This window comes from Toxorhynchites rutilus, chromosome 1 (genome assembly GCF_029784135.1).
Source record: "Toxorhynchites rutilus septentrionalis strain SRP chromosome 1, ASM2978413v1, whole genome shotgun sequence".
NCBI lineage: Eukaryota > Metazoa > Arthropoda > Insecta > Diptera > Culicidae > Toxorhynchites > Toxorhynchites rutilus.
The window spans coordinates 28235533-28253519 of record NC_073744.1 but is presented as its reverse complement, the minus strand read 5'-3'; the positions used below and the strand labels follow the sequence as shown (position 1 = coordinate 28253519).

The 17987-nt window shown below is 40.3% G+C and overlaps 3 protein-coding genes across 3 annotated transcripts; 2 read left to right on the top strand and 1 right to left on the bottom strand.

Annotated features, from left to right (window-relative positions):
• The first annotated feature begins 1415 nt into the window (after nucleotides 1-1415).
• On the top strand, nucleotides 1416-3716 carry LOC129767269 (zinc finger protein 615-like). The gene is made up of 2 exons (XM_055767971.1): nucleotides 1416-3126; nucleotides 3187-3716. The coding sequence occupies exons 1-2, from the start codon at nucleotides 1724-1726 to the stop codon at nucleotides 3392-3394; spliced, it is 1611 nt and encodes a 536-aa protein (XP_055623946.1). The 5' UTR covers nucleotides 1416-1723; the 3' UTR covers nucleotides 3395-3716.
• Nucleotides 3717-9385: 5669 nt separating this feature from the next.
• On the top strand, nucleotides 9386-11540 carry LOC129767211 (zinc finger and SCAN domain-containing protein 31-like). The gene is made up of 2 exons (XM_055767868.1): nucleotides 9386-11034; nucleotides 11096-11540. The coding sequence occupies exons 1-2, from the start codon at nucleotides 9527-9529 to the stop codon at nucleotides 11484-11486; spliced, it is 1899 nt and encodes a 632-aa protein (XP_055623843.1). The 5' UTR covers nucleotides 9386-9526; the 3' UTR covers nucleotides 11487-11540.
• Nucleotides 11541-12150: 610 nt separating this feature from the next.
• On the bottom strand, nucleotides 12151-13762 carry LOC129767284 (uncharacterized). Its single transcript, XM_055767995.1, has one exon. The coding sequence runs from the start codon at nucleotides 13709-13711 to the stop codon at nucleotides 12236-12238; it is 1476 nt and encodes a 491-aa protein (XP_055623970.1). The 5' UTR covers nucleotides 13712-13762; the 3' UTR covers nucleotides 12151-12235.
• Between the last annotated feature and the right edge of the window lie 4225 nt (nucleotides 13763-17987).

The following is a 17987-nucleotide window of genomic DNA, read 5'->3' as shown; positions in this document are numbered from 1 at the left end:
AAACAATCGAAACAGGCCTAAACGCGCATCTCTATCGCATTGGGCTCGCAGCAAACAATCTATGTGATTGTGGCGATGGCTACCACGACATCGAGCATATTGTCTGGTCGTGTATCCGATTCCATGCTGCTCGCTCTCAGCTCTCTAGAGCACTGAGAGCAAAAGGTAGACAATCGGATATCCCCGTCCGAGATATCTTAGGTAGCCGTGATCCTGATCTACTGCTTCATCTATACCTGTTCCTCAGAAACGCCGATGTCAACGTTTAATGATGTTTCCTTCGTTGTGTCCCTGTTTCATATCCCTCCTATCCGATCTATAAACTTTTACTTAGTCGCGGCAATACATACACACACTCTTTACAGATACACGGGCCAAAGGTTGTACCGCTCATGACAACTCTACACGAGCTGATGTTTGCGCCGGCTAGTGACCATTCTATCATGGATTCCTCGAGTCGAGAAGACGCACCACGCTAGATATGGGGTACAGACTAGGGGAGCGTTGCTGATTAATGGTCAGCTGCATCCCAATAGGAAGTATCCCGTGTCGGGCATAGGTACAGAGCATTGGAGACAGCAACAGCACAATTACGAAAACACTTGTAATACTAACCTCGAGTCAACCGCGAGTAATCGGTTACATATTACTAACATAGTTATAAGGCAAACATTGTCGAAATATTGAACTCCCGGCCCCGTCAGGTTAACGCCATATGAGCCCTAATAAAAATATATATTTTGGATAAAAAAAATCGAAAATAATAAGTTAACAGCTCAATTTTTATTTTCGTTTGACGAATTCGATTGTGAAGATATTTATGAAAGTCGTCTGGCAACCATCACTTAGCTTCACTCGCATCGCACTTGTGGCGAAACACTCCACACACAGTTTCGCCCGGGGCTCTGGAAACCCTATCCCATCCAATGCAAATTTAGTGCGCTACACATACAACGTCACCGTCCCGTCAACTATTCTCTTGGACTTATTTTGCCGACGTCAGTGTTACCGGTGATGGTGTATATGAATGCTACCATATGATTTTCATGGGAGAATATTTGACATTTCATTCCTTTACGTTGACTTCACGATGACGGGACGGTGTATGTATGTATGCTTAGGGGGTTCACGTATTGTTTAATGTTCGGAGTCATATATGTTAATATTTGATTACGTTGGATAGTTTCCTTTGGCAAGCGATGTTTGGATACCCATCCGGAAGCTTTCTTGACGATTTGCAATTAAAATCACAGCTGAAGAATTGCGCGGAGCACTCCATTTTTTATTTTAGGTTATGATTTCTATGCTCATGATGTTCTATGCTGGCTACTAAAAGGCGGCCATCTTAGCGATCCCTTTGTTTCGCCGCATTGAAATCGCGTTTACTATGTCAGGTCAGGGCGATTTGCATTTGATTTCCGCGTTCGTGTACAAGATCTTTTTCGCGAACGAGCCCACGCCCGCGCCCGCCCGTATCGCATTCACTATGTCCACGGCCTAATTTGATAGAGATAGAGTTTGGGAGTCAAATTATGGCCCCTAATTGAAAGTCGCCACCAGACGTCGACACCGTACCACTGTCATCGCGAACCTAAACCGAATATCAAATTTAAATCAGTCAATTTTGTTGGAAGGTACTTGTTTTGTTTTACTTTCTTCGTGCAAATATCGTTGAATAATACCACATTTGGCTGAAAGTGGTACAATAAAACCTAGTGAAAACATGCAGAAGAAATCCCGCCGGGATTGTTTCATCCCGGGCTGCACTTCGCAGATAGGACAAGTTACTTTTATGAGCGCTTACAGTTCCGAAAACCTTCAGCGTTGGTGGAGCGCATCTATCTGGGTGCAGAATCGAAAAATCAAAACAATCGCAAAAGATATGCGAGTCTGTGAAAAACATTTCGAGGAAAAGTACATTGACAGGACCTATAAATTGCCCCGTCTTCTTCCCGATGCCTGGCCGACAAAGAATATAGAGCAACCGAAACCGGAAAAGATGTATTGCCGATTGTGTGGCAAGAGCGGAAGGTGGCCTATGGAGAATCACCTGGATCATTTCAAGAATGAGGAAGAGTTTTTACGATTATGTTTGGGCAAATATTTTTCGAGATTAGATCTTCCCCAGGGATTTTGCAATGCTTGTAAAGAATCGATAGGCTCATGTATGGCGTTTCTGAGAAAATGCGAATTGACACAACACAAGCTGGATGCATTATTTCGACGTAGCGAGGAGTTCAAGACAGAACCGGAATGCAAATCGTTGGTGGTAGAGGAGCTCAAACGAAAGGAACAGGAACTGGAGGAACCCAAGCAAGAGAAACAAGAACAAGACGAGCAGGATAAGTCGGAACCCGCCCAACATCTAATAATAGAAGAAATACTAGAAGAGTCAGTGGTGACGGACATAAAGGTGGAACCATATATGTTTTCTGGTATTGAGCATAATAGTGATGACGATTACATTGTCGCAGCGGATGATCCAGCAGAAGATATGATTGTGGATTCTAAATCACCAAAGTATTCGAAGGAGCAATGTGAGAGTGATAATGAAAGCGATTCGGATTATACACCCACTCCAAAAAAGAGTCCTCACAAAAAAAGTCGCAAAGCTGGTAAATCTATTAAAGGCCTCGAAGAAACGAACACACTCAATGTTGTGGATGAATTTTCTGGATCTCCAGAAGGAACAAAACTGGCGGCAGCTAAGCCAAAAGTCAAAAAGGCACAGTCAGGACCGGTAGAAAGCAGTCGAGTTTGTCCGAATTGTGGGAAAACTTTTGTGCGCCTTACCAACTTTACTGCGCATTTGAAACTTCACAGCGATAAGAAAGACTTTGTGTGTAACATTTGCGGGAAAGGATTCCACGTTCGGCGGGAGCTTCGGATGCACATTGAGTCACTGCATGAAAAGAAAACTTTCGTTTGTAACGTATGTGGGATTGAGTGTGCCTGGCAGAAAGGACTACAGAGACATATGAGGATGAAGCATGGCGATGGGAGTTCGTATAAACACAAGTGTACGTTCTGTGACAAAGCATTCCTGGCGCCAAATCAGCTACGGAGACACGTTATGAAGCACACAGGCGATAGAATAACATGCGATATTTGTGGAGCTGGTTATAGGTAAAACATTAAATATATTCTCGATAGAATTTGATAATTTTGAGCTTATTTTGTTTTCAGGTTCAACTATATGTTGACGCAACACAAAATACGCGAACACGGCATGGTGTTCAAGGGCGTTAAATTGTACAAGAATAGCAACCGATCTCGGAAGAAAGACGTGTCGAAAGGGGTAAGTGCCGCGGCTGCATCCACAGAAGAGCCGGATAATCTTGCATCGCTATTGTTGGAGTTCAATCAAGAATCCAATTTGTCGTCCGAATCATAGCCACAACACATTTAACAGCAAGAGCAACAGATTGAATTGCATGCGACTATAACACATCTGAAAAGAAATTACCCAACACGGGAAGTATTGTCGATTCTGTTTGTATCACCCCCGGTATGGGTCGAGCATTGTTTCAAAAAAAAAATGAATAAAACACAGTATAAGCATCTTTGTCAAATGAATGGAAGTTGAGAAAATGTCCTAAAAGCGTTACGTTACGTTGTACAACATTTGTGCAACAAATGAATGTACCAGAATACAAGGAATATAAATTCGAATAAGTCTTCAGAACTGATCCCCATGTTTCAAAGAGTTTAATAGAATCATTCAAATACAGGGCGAACCCGATAAAATACAGTCTTCAAATGTATTTCAAAGTATGCAATCGAAAAAAACATCTTTTTGAGCTGAGCAGTCCAGTCTATTCTTTCACCCCTCATGCCCGTGGCAAGTTCGTTCGTTGCGATAGTGTACGCGTTCGCGCTCTATTTTGCGCTCGCTTCTGGCGCTCTTTCAAGAGTGTTAGTAGAGAGTGAGAAGGCCGAAGTATCCTGGTAGTGAAATGAACGGAGAACAAGTCAATCCGTTTGTAAAATCTGGCCTTTCTAGAACGCCGACGAAAAAAAGTGATGCTGCAGAGAACTCGTTAACCCGCGATGAAAGTGAGCCCGCTTTGAACAAAACGCCGGAAAATAGTAAATGTGAAGAAACCAATAGACAATAAAGAAGTGCAAACTGGGCTAGATCGCTATTTTAAAAGAAAAATGAGCCCCAATAGTGCAAAAACTGGAAACGCAGCCAAAAAAACAAACATTACAGCCAGCACAGTTATCCCTCTGAGCAATAGGTTCGATGCCCTTGCTCCAGTGAACGTCGAAAGTGCACAGCAAAAAACTGTCCAACCGAAGCCCGCACCGATTTACCTGCGTCAGGTGGTAACCAGAAACGCGATTGACCTAGTTAAAAAAGCTATCGGTAGCAATAATTTTCTGTGTCGTAATGAGCAACGCGGAAATATTAGTGAACTGAAAGTGCAGTGCAATACAATTGACGATTATCGCAAAATTGTGAACGCGTTAAAGAAGGAAAAAACTCTATTACACCTACCGCTTAAAAACTTGATAAGGTCTAACTGTGGTGCTGAAATGCATAGAACAGGGTGTTTCATCCGATGACATAAAAAACGTTCTAACCGATAACGGTTTTGAAGTGACTTCGGTTACTAATATGTTGAACCGATTAAAAAACACAGCCGCTCTATAGAGTAGAACTAGAGCCATCAACAAAAAATTGAAACCGTGTGAAGTGCATCCAATTTATAAAGTCACTCGACTTTTAAATCGTGTAGTGATTGAAGAGCCGCACAAACGGACTGGCCCTGTGCAGTGTCACAACTGCCAAGAATACGGGCATACTAAAGGGTATTGCAACCTTCCAGCAGTCTGCGTAGTCTGCAGTGGTATTCATGAGACAAAAAAATGCCCAGTCTCAAGAACAGCAACAGAAGCAAGAAAATGCAGCAACTGCGGTGGCAACCACACTGCAAACTACAGGGGGTGCCCTGTATACACAACATTAAAGAAAAAACCGCAAGAATCTCGACAAAAAGCCGCAACTAGCAGGCCTGCAAACTATCAGTCAACCGTGCAACCAACGGTAAATTCAGCCACACACCCGAAACCCCAACCTCCAGGTTCCACGCCTACGCCTAGCACATCGTATAGGGATGCTCTACTCTCCCAACATCCAACACCAATAATTCCACCCGCGGACCAATTGCAAGTATTTATGGGTTCAATTGTGCAACTCATGACATCAATGCAAACAATGATGCAAGAAATTTTGCGCAGTCAGCAACTTCTCATCCAAAAATTGCAATGTTCAAAATATTTTTTTTGAAAATCTGCTATTGGAATGCAAACGGGATATATAACCATTTGAATGAAATTAAACTATTCTTGAACCAACACGACATTGACGTTTTTCTCATCAATGAAATTCATCTGACGGATCATTACAACATTAGAGTCACGAGATATGATTTCTATGGTACAAATCACTCGCACAGGTCAGCAAGAAGAGGGGCTGCGGTACTCGTCAAACGACCACACTATTTATGGCACCGTCACATCTTTTGGGGATCAAGGCTGATTACCACTCGTGGTTGCGTATTATACAACGTCATCACTGACTTTGGCTATGACATTGCATCATGCGGCGAACCGACACACTGGCCAGAGGATCTCGCACGACTTCCGGACTTGCTAGATTTCGCTGTCACAAAAAATATTAACAGTGAACGAATTAGATCGAAGCTTCTACTGGACTTATCATCAGATCACTCATCAATACTCCTGGAATACTTCATAGAAAAGGAAGTGAAGCAGACGTCATCTAATCTCATTAACTTTTCAACGAACTGGACAAATTATAAGACATATGTCTCCTCTAACATTCTCGATCTACCTCTGGATAACGAACATCATATCGAGGACGCAGTTAACCAGCCTATGAAGACCCAGAAACATAAAAAAAATATTGCTGCCTTCACATAAAAGCAGCAGTTGCAGAAAAGCGACGACTAAGACGTATCTGGCAAAACAAAGGATCGCTAGAATCTTAAAACCAATTCAATATGGCACAACTTAAATTAAGAAAGATATTACAAGACGAGAAAGATGAAAAATTCCATATTTACTTAACTGAATTGTCGCCAAATCGAGATAAAAAAAGAATCTAAAACGACCTCAGTTACAGGTCCCGCCGTTTAGAATGCTCTCTTGTAATTGGGCCAGAAGTGACGATGAAAAAGCAGCAACTTTTGCAAACCATCTTCAAAAAGTTTTCACTCCGAATCAATCGGGACCTAATCAAGAAACGCTCGAATTTTCTGGTGCTACAAACCAAAACAAAATGAAAATCAAACATCGGCTGGTGAGACATGTTATCAAAAATCATATCAATGTGAAAAAGTCACCCGGTATCGACCACATCAACGGAAATATGATCAAGGAACTACCTGACCTAGCAATTAAACATCTCACGAGAATTTTCAACGCAATTACTCATAGGATATTTTCCACAAGCATGGAAAATTTCGACCATCATTATGAGTCCTAAGCCAGGGAAAGACGCACAAAAAGTGGAATCTTATAGACCTATCAGCATCCTTCTAATCTTCTCAAAAGTGATTATCCTAATAAAATCAGCGCTCGAGATTGAAAGATTAATCCCGAATCACCAATTTGGATTCCGAGCAAAACATGGCACTATTGAACAAGTGCACCGTTTGATAGAAGAAATTCGTTAAGTATATGAAGGCCGCGGATATTGCTAAGCGCTTTTTCTTGATGTAGCTCAAGCATTCAATAAAGTCTGGCACGAAGGACTGCTCTATAAAATTAAAAAGATGCTACCACAAGTATATGAAATTATGCGTTCTTACCTACTGGGAAGAAAGTTTCATGTTCGGTATAACCAAACACTATCGAAAAAGCGAGAAATTTATGCTGGCGTTCCTCAGGGCAGTGTTCTTGGACCAGTTCTCTATTTCATCTACACAGCTGATCTCCCAACCTTGCGGAACTTAATGACTACAATATTCGCAGATGACACAGCTATTCTCAGCAGTCACAAAAACAGAACGATTGCTTCACGGGATCTCCAGGAACACATAACGGTCGTGAAAAAGTGGGTTCAAAAATGGAGAATTAAAGTAAATGAAACAAAATGTGTCCACGTTACGTTCACGCTTAATCAGAACACATGCCCACAAATCAAGTTCAATGGAGTACAATGGTACTGCAGTACCTCAATCGACTGAAATTAAATATCTCGGTGTACACCTAGACCGCCGTCTAATCTGGAAGAAACACATAGAAGCAAAAAAAAAACGCAATTGAAATTGCGAGCAATTCAAATACATTGGCTAATCGGGAGGAAGTCGAAATTAAAACTGAAGTTCAAACTACTTCTATACAAATCCATGCTAAAGCCTATTTGGCATTATGGCTATCAACTTTGGCAAACAGATTCAGCAAGTAATATCGAAAGATTACAAAAAAAAACTGCAAAGACAATCAGTTACAGACGCCTCGGTAAGAGCCGCCTTCAGTGATACCCATCAATTCACCGTATGAAAACCAGCAATGAAAAACGAAAGATTTTTCAGACCACCCTGAAAAAAATGTCACCCTAACGTATAAATAAAGAAATACGAGTCTAATATTTTATGATATATCGAACAGAACTGCCAATTTTCACGAAAATCTGAGAACCACTATATCGGTTTGGCATGAAATGGCTGCAAAAATATACCAGGAATTTGGGTTTTTAAATAAAATGATTTATTTATCATCTAAATTCATATTATCGTTTTCAAAATAGGCCCATCCTGAAACAACACACTTTTTCCAAAAAACAATCCAGCCATCGAAACACTTTTTATTGCTGTATTGTGGAATTACTTCAAATGTCTTCAATGCTGTCAAAACGGGTCTTTTTGCGTTTCGGAAAAAGAAAAAAGTTACATGATTGCGATGAAATTATTGAAGAAAATTGAGCTAGCCTTACTGCGACTTATCTCATGCCCAAAACATCAAACAAAATATGACGAACGATCTCGTGAGGGATATTTTATCGATGTTTTCATCAGTTGAAGAGATCGTTCTTGACGTGGTAAATCGTTCATTTGAAACAATTCGCGGAGCAATGTTCCGATCTTCAGCTCCGTTTTTCTCGAGTTAACGTAGATGTTACATAGGACCTTTTCAAAAGTTTCGCGAGAATTAGCTAATTTATAGAAAATTCAAGGAAGCCTCCGAACGTAAGCTCGAGCCTTTGTGACTTTAATCTAGGTCCGAACATGTTGATAATCTTTTCCTGTCAATTTTTCGATTCAAACCTAGTGCGAAAGTCGCTCAATGAACATCGCGGAATAGGTGCTAGTAAATTAAGTAAAATGTGTCTCACAAAACCTCTTGTTCATGAAATAGCTTGCCTAACTATTTCACAAAGTTCATGTTAGTTCCATGAAATATTTCGCGCTAGTATAAAGACCGCAACTATATTCAAATCATCTACAAGAACGCCGACTGATAATGAATCCGCTTCTGCGATTGTGTGCCCAACACATGCTCTGCATGTATGTGTAGCAAGAGCCCTATATCTTTGACCAATAGAAATAACCATATCAAAAACAATAACAAGCAAATTGTCATAAGACAGGAACGGATGGAAACGGATTCGCTATACAAAGAGTAATTGTTTATGGTGAATATTCCAGACGCAATCCAAACAACAATCACGCTTCTGGGAGCCACTTTTCTTTTTAGCTTCTATTTCATACCGGAGTCGATAAAATATGAGGACACGAATATACGAGTTCAAATTGTATCTAGTGACAACCTATAGTCACGCCATTCTCAGCATAATAATCTATTCTTCTATTTGTTTTTGTAAAATGTGGAATCAGCGGAAAAGAATATCTGTGTTCTAATTTCAATCGTTCATTTAAAGCAGGGACTCTCAAACTATTTTGGGCAAGAGACCCCTTTTCCAAAATGAAGTGATACCATCGACCCTCAAAAACTTTGTGGTTGGTCAAGTGAGTAAACTTGATATTATTTTCTCATCAATAAATAGACATAAAATTCAGAAGATATCAAGTGTAATTTTTAATTATTAATACAAGTTTCAACAATATTACTTTCCATTAAAACATTAACCATTCTTATAACGAGTTGATTCTCGTAACACAACTTATACAGTATCTTGTCGATCCCTGGTAAACTGATATCGATCACCCTGATTTAAAGGCTCATTTTAGCCAAACAACTTTGAAAAACTAGAAACTGAGAGTAGAGGCGAATGAACTTCAAAGTTTAAAGCCTCTTAAAAACAAAGAAAGAAAGAAAGAAACTGAGTTCTTCATATGTTTCAATTTTACCATAGTTTCGAACCCTTCTCGTTTACTGTGCAGATGCTGGAAAAATTTTGACAACCCCAATCAAAACTATCGAATATAAATAAGCCAATTTTGTTGGTACTCGTCTCGTTTAATTTATCCTACTTTGCGTAAATATCGATGAATGAGCCTCCGTTCGGCTGAAAGTGGTAGGGGCCAGTGAAAACATGCAGAAGAAATCCCGCCGGGATTGCTTCATCCCAGGCTGCACTTCGCAGATGGGACAAGTTATCTTTCTGAGCGCACACAAATCCGACGGTCTCAAGCGCTGGTGGAGCGAATCTGTTTGGGTGCAAAATCGGAAAAACAAAGGCATCCCCAAAAATACGCGGGTCTGTGAAAAACATTTTGAGGAGAAATATATTGACAGGAGCTATAAAATGCCCCGTCTTTTCCCGGATGCCTGGCCGACGAAGAATATAGAAGAACCGAAACCGGAAGAGATGGAATTGTGTGCCCGACAAAGGGCTGATGGGAAAGCGAAATGTAGAGATCCGAAGCTAGAGTTTAATGCTAAGATGTATTGCAGATTGTGTGGCAAGAGAGAAAAGCGGCCCATGGAGGATCAACTAGATCATTTCAAGGATGGAGAAGAATTTTTGCGATTATGCCTGGGCGAATATTTTTCGAGATTAGATCTTCCCCAGGGAATTTGCAATAATTGCACAGAGTCGATAGAATCATGTCTAGAATTTTTGAGAAAATGCGAGTTGACACAACACAAACTGGATGTATTGTTCAGTCGTAGCGAGGAGCTCAAGACAGAACCCGAGTGCGAACTGCTGGAGGTAGAGGAACTTAAACAAGAGAAACAGGAGCAAGACGAGCAGGAAGAGTCGGAGCACGCCCAATTTATAATAACGGAAGAGGTACTAGAAGAATCTGTGGTGTCGAATATAAAGGAGGAACAATTTTTGTTTTCTGGCAATGACCATAATAGTGAGGAAGACTATGTTGCCGCAGAGGATGATCGAGCAAGTTCGGATTCCACGAATACTGACGAAGAATACAAAGTGGATTCTGAAGTGGAAACTGAAGGTATAATTGTGGATTCTAAGCCATCGAAGTATTCGAAGGGAAGTTGTGAGAGTTATAACGAAAGTGACTCGGATTATAAGGACTCTCCGGAAAATGATCCTCCCAAAAAACGGACAGGTCGCCAAGCTAGGAAATCTATTAGAGTCCTCGAAGAAATGGGCACACTCGATGTTGTGGATGAATTTCCTGAACCGAAACGGAGAACAAAATCAGCAACCGAATCAAAACCTAAAAAGTCACTTTCGGGATCGGGAGAAAGCAGCCGGATATGTCCGATTTGTGGTAAAATACTGGTGCATAAAGGCAATTTCACTTCACATTTGAAAATTCACAGTGACAAGAAAGATTACGTCTGTAACATTTGTGGAAAACAGTACTACATTCGAAGAGAGCTACAGATGCACATTGAATCGTTACACGAAAAGAAAACCTTCGTTTGTAACATATGTGGGATAAAGTGTGCTTGGAGGAAAGGGCTACAGAGGCATATGAAGAACAAGCATTCCGATGAGAGCTCGCTGAAACACAAATGTACGTACTGTGGCAAAGCTTTCCTGTTGCCAAATCAGCTTCGATTGCACGTTATGAAACACACAGGCGATAGAATTACATGCGAGATTTGTGGAGCTGGTTATAGGTGAAATATTTAATTTATATGATCTTTTCTCCGCGGAATTTTTAACCCATTCTTCCTTTAGGTTCAACTATATGTTGACACAGCACAAAATACGAGAACACGGCATGGAGTTCAAGGGTGTTAAATTGTACAAGAACAACAGTCGATCTCGTAAAAAAGATGAGTCGAAGCAGGCGGGTACTGCGGCTGCTTCTACGCAACAACCCGACGTTAATCCACCGCAAGTGTTGGACTCGAATCAAGATTCCATCCTGTCTTCAGAATCGTCTCAGCCACATCAAATACAACAGCAGCATTTACAGCAGCAGCAGCAGCAACATCAGCTCCCACTCCAACAGTACCACCATGCGGCTGCAACCCAGCTGGAACGAGTGTCCTATTCGGCTAGTTTTGTCTATCCTGGCGGTGTTACCCCGGCTATGATGCTGCCCCCTGGGGGATATAACGGTTAGGACATGTAAGTCGAATACTTTGAATTTTATTTGCTAATAAAAGTTTATTATGGCATACGATAACCGGTTTCGCTGGATTAATGAAAGGTTGAGAACGTATCCTGCGCGCGAACAAATAATGTATATTTTAGTTAGCGGTCAGAATCGACGCTCACGTTTTGTAGTTTTCCAATTGATAAATTGAAATTCACGATACCAAGCAAAATCTAATACGATTCGTAATATCTAAAATAATAGCGGTTTTCTAAACTGTGTTCGGCACGGATTCGTCTCCACTGGCCTGGAGCCATGGTCCGAGGGCATCCGACAGGCTATGTAAGTGTATTTGCTCCATGAAGAAGGGTAGCAGAAGCTTTGGATTATTGGTTCGTTTCTTGACTCCTGGCAACTTGAATTTTTCTACTAGCTCATTCGGTTTATCACAAGTCTTGAAACTATTCTCCGCCACTATGAAACCACACTTGAATAATAACAAAATCAAATAGCTCAAACTGATGGACTCGTTATTATTTCGTGGAACTAGAGGTAAATATCTTCCGGATGATTCGTTTGCAAATATTGTTCCGAATTGACGAAATTATTTTGAAGTACCTCAAGATAAGGGAAATTGTATCGCATGAGAACGGATGTTCAGTAGATTTCTTCTTAAGAGAAAAACAAAACATTGTATTCTGAATTGTTTTAATTCTAACGGAAAAGTCATAATTAGAACAAATAGAGTTCTTGCGTACTAATGAATTTGACGTTGTCTATGTCTCGTGCATCCTGGAACAGTGTTTTCTCAACTCTTGTGCCGTGTCAAACCACTCTCGACACTGCAGACATCTCAGTCGCAATCCTCTTTCGTTCAACTCCCGTTTCATGTGCCGCTGCAGGGCTCCTAATGTATCGAAAATCCGCATACATATCATACATTCGTGTTCTTCCTTTCTGAGGACTCTCTGACGGTGTTTGAATCTCTTTTGGAGTGGTTCTTTCAGGTTATTTGGCGTTGATTTTTCTGAAAGTTCTGTTTTTACGACATCTGTGGGGACGTCAGTGTTCTCTGCATTTGCGGTGTGTAACATTATGGGCCCATCTGTGGGCTCAATCGTATCAGAAGAAGAGTTCTCGATTTGCTGCGGTGCGTGTTCAATTCCTATTCGAGAAGCAGACGATGGTGTCGTATCAATTTTCGCATCCCTGGATGATTCCTTAATTTCCTTTGGTACTTGTAGATCAATACTTCCCTCGTGTATATTTTTCTCCACATCCACAGCATGAAACTGTATAGGTTCTACATCTATGTCCTTGCAATGCTTTGTTGAGGTATACTCTGCAATACTACCGGCCAAATCTACCGATTCTGGAGAAAGATTTTCAGAATTATCAGCCGTCATGTCAGCAGCTTCAGCCCAAGTCTTAGACAGTTCTTCGACATTTAGCCCTGATGATTCTTCATATTCTTCCTTCACGATTTCACTCGGAACATCTGAATTGATGCCTTCTTCCGGAACAAAATCCATAGTATGGAACTGCATGGATTCCCCCACTTCCGTTGTATGATTAACTATGCCATACTCTGGAGAATTTATTGATTCCGAAGGCTGATTTTCAACAAATTCTGTCTTCATATCAGAAGTCTCGTTTTCAGCACATCCGATTTCCTCCGGATATCGCCAAATTCTCCTCCAGGGTTGCACCTTCTCACCACCGGCCGACCCATACTTGACCATCAATGTATCCTGGGCGACCCAGCAGCTCTTGAGGAATTTTGTAAAAAATCGAATCATCGCGATACACACATCGCAAATCCCGTTCGGAAGATTGCTGTGAGCGGCACTTCTTAAATCCAAGCAAATATCCAGTATGGGCAATATATGATTGTCCTTCCTCAATTCTGTAACGGTGTTTCGCAGAATTTTTTTCTCCACCCTCGCACACATCCTGCATTGGTATGTATTATGGGCGGGCACGTTAATTATACCGATGGAAAGATTTGGCACCGCTCCGGGCATGAGCCTGGTATGTTGATTAAACTTTTCCTTCACGAGGAAGGCTTTATCGAAGTGTTGCTCGCATACTCCTCGTTGATTGTTGGCAATTTTCATATCTTCCTCCCTAATTCCGAGTGCTTCCTTCCATAGTTTCGAGGTTTGAGTACATTCTGGGAATGGGAAAACTTCGATTTTTTTGGTTCTTGATCGCTTACAATTCACGACAGCACACATAAGTTTGCGTGGCATCTTTTAAATTGAGGAATCGTTCTCCAAAACAACGCTCGCATAGCACGAAGCTCTTGTTTACTGACGCTTAATCAGTAATAGGAATTGACAACGACGTATTTTGCCTTGTGTACCGTTTTGTCTCAAATTCCGAACACTTCATTTTACAAATACAGGCAAACCTGTTTTTGTGCTGTTGCTTTTTGGGCGATTTCTCATTTGTGTGACTGTTTAGATGCGAATGTATATTTGTGCGATTGGTTTGTGTGATTCAAAACTCGATATCATAATAAAATCGCACAAAAAGAGTTGCATATACGAGGAATGACTCAAAAAGGGACCGCACAAAAACAGGTTTGCCTGTACACCCAGGTTTTTTTTACGCGGGTGATATTTACCTCGTAAAAAACCGCGTTTATTGAAAAATCCACGAAAAAAAGGCGTTAATTCGAAAATTCGCGTTAAGGATGATGTCACATTAGGCGGATTTGCCGCCGCGGATTCCGCGAGTAAAACCGCAGCGGAGGATCTACAGTGTATTGTGAATGAGCCATGTCACACAGAGCGGGGCGGTTTTGGAAGCGATTTCATATCGAGAAAAAAAACCGTCGCGATATCCGCGGCGGCGAATCCGCCTAATGTGACATCAGCCTTAATTGGAAAATCCACGTAAAAAAACCATGTCATCTAATGATAGATATTAAATGGGACTATCCTCACGTAAAACGGAAGTAAAATGTTGAGTGTTGCTCGCTTCCGAAAACCCGTTGTTTTTTCCTTCAATTTCGTTGGCTACTGGTAGCTATAGTTCGGTTTTCCTCATGAATGAGGTCATCCGCTGTTGCTAGAAGATTCCCTTGAGATTTGTACAATCTACTGCCGATGCATGTGCAGTACCACTGTTGGACCGTCCAGAGCTAAGTAGACGGAAAGACGTTCACGATTCACTGACCGTAAAAACTCCGTCCCGTTGTACTCGCCCGGTGAGCTCGCCGTTTCCAAACACCTAAAATCCACGTAAGAATCGTGATAAAGTGCAGCACTAATTTCCTTCATAAGCGCTAAGCTCCGTTGCGAGCGCTAATTACCGTAATATGCTCTGATGGAGTATAAGAGAGAAATGTGAGCTGAGGGAGTGATGTGATATTGCAATGGTATTACGGGTACCGCGTTAATTGGAAAATCCGCGTAAAAAACCACATTAATTGAACAATCTGCATAAAATAAACCTTGTTAATTGGAAAATCCGCGTAAAAAAAATCGCGTAAAAAACCGCGTAAAAAACTGGGTCTGATTGAATAATGAAAACTCTGACATTCTTAAAATGTTTGCGTTAGCAAATTCCGTAATAAACAAATATCGTGAATTTTTCAGTTTTTGAAGGTGTTTTAACTATATTGTTTGATGTTTTAATGTTAGAGAATCTACTATAAATGGATGAACAAATGATATTTTATGCAGAAATCTTCATTGAAATCAGTATTTAAATAGTGTTCGGAATTTCAGACAAATGTAATTGAACAATTTTTCTGGTTTTTACCACGAATATGTATTTGTAAATCAATTTCATTGTAGTCAAGTGAAAAAAAAAGACGGCGCCAGTGGTTGTGTGGTTAGCGTAACAGCCTCACAATCCGATCGGCCTGGGTTCAATCCCAGCTGGCGTCGTTGGGATTTTCTGGGGCGAAAAATCTCTGGTTACGTCTTCCTTCGGAAGGGAAGTAAAAGAAGTTGGTCCGGCTCATGAGTTGTTGAGTCTGATAGGTAGGAACAGGTGGAGTCGCCTCCCTGATGTCGGTGATTGGCACTAAAGTGGCGGAAATATGCCGACGTAAAACAAGCGAAGATAAAAAAAAAAAAGTGAAAAAAGGCTTTATTGTACCCAAAAAACAAATTAATTTCGCGAAGCATTTCTAATAATGAGACACTGTTATATTGCCAACAAAGCTTAAGTGTTCGGAATTTGAGACAAAACGGTATGTACTTCAGGGGCGCCGGGTGAATTTTGTTTTCTCCAATGCACAATGGTCTAGGAGATGCATTTAACGAAAATTTAAGGAAATTAGCATTTAGAGCTCGACAGTTATTCTCTAGACAAAAATTGTCTTCGAAAAAGTTGTTACACATAATAGAGCGCCCATTTTGATGTTATCAAAAATAGGGTGACCATAATTGTCGAAGAAATAAAAAATCTAACTTTCTTATCTTTATAGATAGAGTTAGACATAGTTGGACGATATTGTAGTTCCAGTTATTTAATTGGCGTTAAAGAAACCCCAATCTTCAAGAATTATTTTTTTTCCGTACTTCCGTTTTCCGGAAAATGACAATTAAAAAAAGCCAAACAAAAACATTGGCCAAAACCTATTTTTTTGTCCCGGTAGGAGGTTCAATCCACCTTGTGTTTTCCCTACATCACAATCGGTGATTTTCTATCAAAGTAATATTGTAGAAAAGATTACATATTTTTAAATTTTGTAAGGTTTTGTTTTTTGTTAGGTTATATGAGGTTATGTACATTCCCCACATAGTTGCTTTTAATCGAATTTTATGCCCAATAAAGTTCTACAAAATTGAGCGAAAATGATAGTAAGTGGGAGCTAATAGACTAAACTATCATTTGTTGCCAAAACCTTGCTTTCCAAAGCCATTACAAATTATCGAAGTTGCTGTTCGATTTTCCGAACCCTTGGCATTAAACGGGTTAAGGGTTTTTTTTTAGAATTTATTTATTTTAAAGCTTTAAATTTATTACATTGCATAGGAAAGGGACAGGGACTTTTCGCACTATCAGTTGCGAACAAATTACAATTTACGTTTTGAAATAAATCTTATTGTAACGGTTCAGAAACGTGAAAGTGTGGAACGTAGACGTCAATTATTATTAGATTGAAAAATACGTTATTTTACTTTATTAAGCTATCTACTAACGTGTGGTGATAAGAGAATAAACTCTTTGCTTCTTTTAATAAGCTCCTACTTACACGTTAAAATAAATAGAACTAAGCATGAAACTAGTTATTGGTTGACACAGTACCTATGTAGTGCGATGAAATACGACAAAATGATATGGAAAAAAAACTAAATGACTGATAAATTAATCAAATATGTTCTTTTTCATATACCACACAAAAAAAATCGCAAAAGAAGAGAAAACCGCGCAAGGAAAATTCGTACAAAAATAGGTTTGACTGTATGTTGATTTTGAATATCTAGGAACAATATATGGTGTTTTTTTATTCCATCTGTTTTTTTATTAGGCTCATTTAGCAATTCAGCTGTAACAGAGTAACAGAGCCGAATTTATCGTGTACATTTTTTCTCATGTTGTATATTACACAGAGTAGTTATTTAGGCGTAAGAGTATTCCTATTCTATCGATACACAATACATGTCGCCTTTTTCGGCGTAAGATTATTCGAATGTTCACAGTTGAGCTATATACACAGCGGGACTGTTGATATGAGGCTTCCATCGTTGTGTTATGAATAGTACCAATTAACGATGCAGCAGACCGTAATGTGAGCGGTAAGGGACTTAGATTACCGTCACATGATGATTGTTGCGTGGACGTAGTAGCTAGAATAACACACAAAGATGGTCAATTGAGGGCCCTGAGTTATGAGCTCATGATTGTTCGCTTAGTAGCGGACACGCAACCAATAGGCTACGGAGACCCTCTCAAATATACTAGCCAGTAATGTGTTAGGGGTATGTCTTGCTTTACGTTAGGAAGGAAAGAATTCCAAAATCCATATTTATAGTGTTATGTAGTTTGTGCACAGTGCTGTAGTAGCGATTTGTCGCCGAAGCTTGCTCAATGAGAATGATTTGCTACTCCCAAGCGTAATTCGATGTGTTCTTTGTGCAATTTCGCTGGTTCACGTCAATCACGGAGAGCAACTATGATGTGTATACTACCCAAGCTCAAGCTCAAACTCGAGTGCTGCAGTGGCGATTCTTTGATTTCTTCTTTTCAAGCCGTTCCCCTTTTTTTCCCTGTTGGGTGTGAACCACTGCGTACATTATTTTGAACTATTGTGGTATACTCCTTTTTTATACTACACTTCAAGCTTATCTACTACTTATTGATGAAGAGTAGACTGAAAGCTATAGCGTGATAGGTGCCAATCAGGGATAATCTGTTTGATAAAATTTATAATCTCGATCGTCGACGCAGACCAAATTTCCTTGGGCTCCAGAATAGATTTATCAAGGTGTTGAAGTCTGCGTCTAGTTAGAGCACCGCAATTACAGAGCAAATGTTCCGAGGTTTCGCTTTCGGCATTACAAAAGC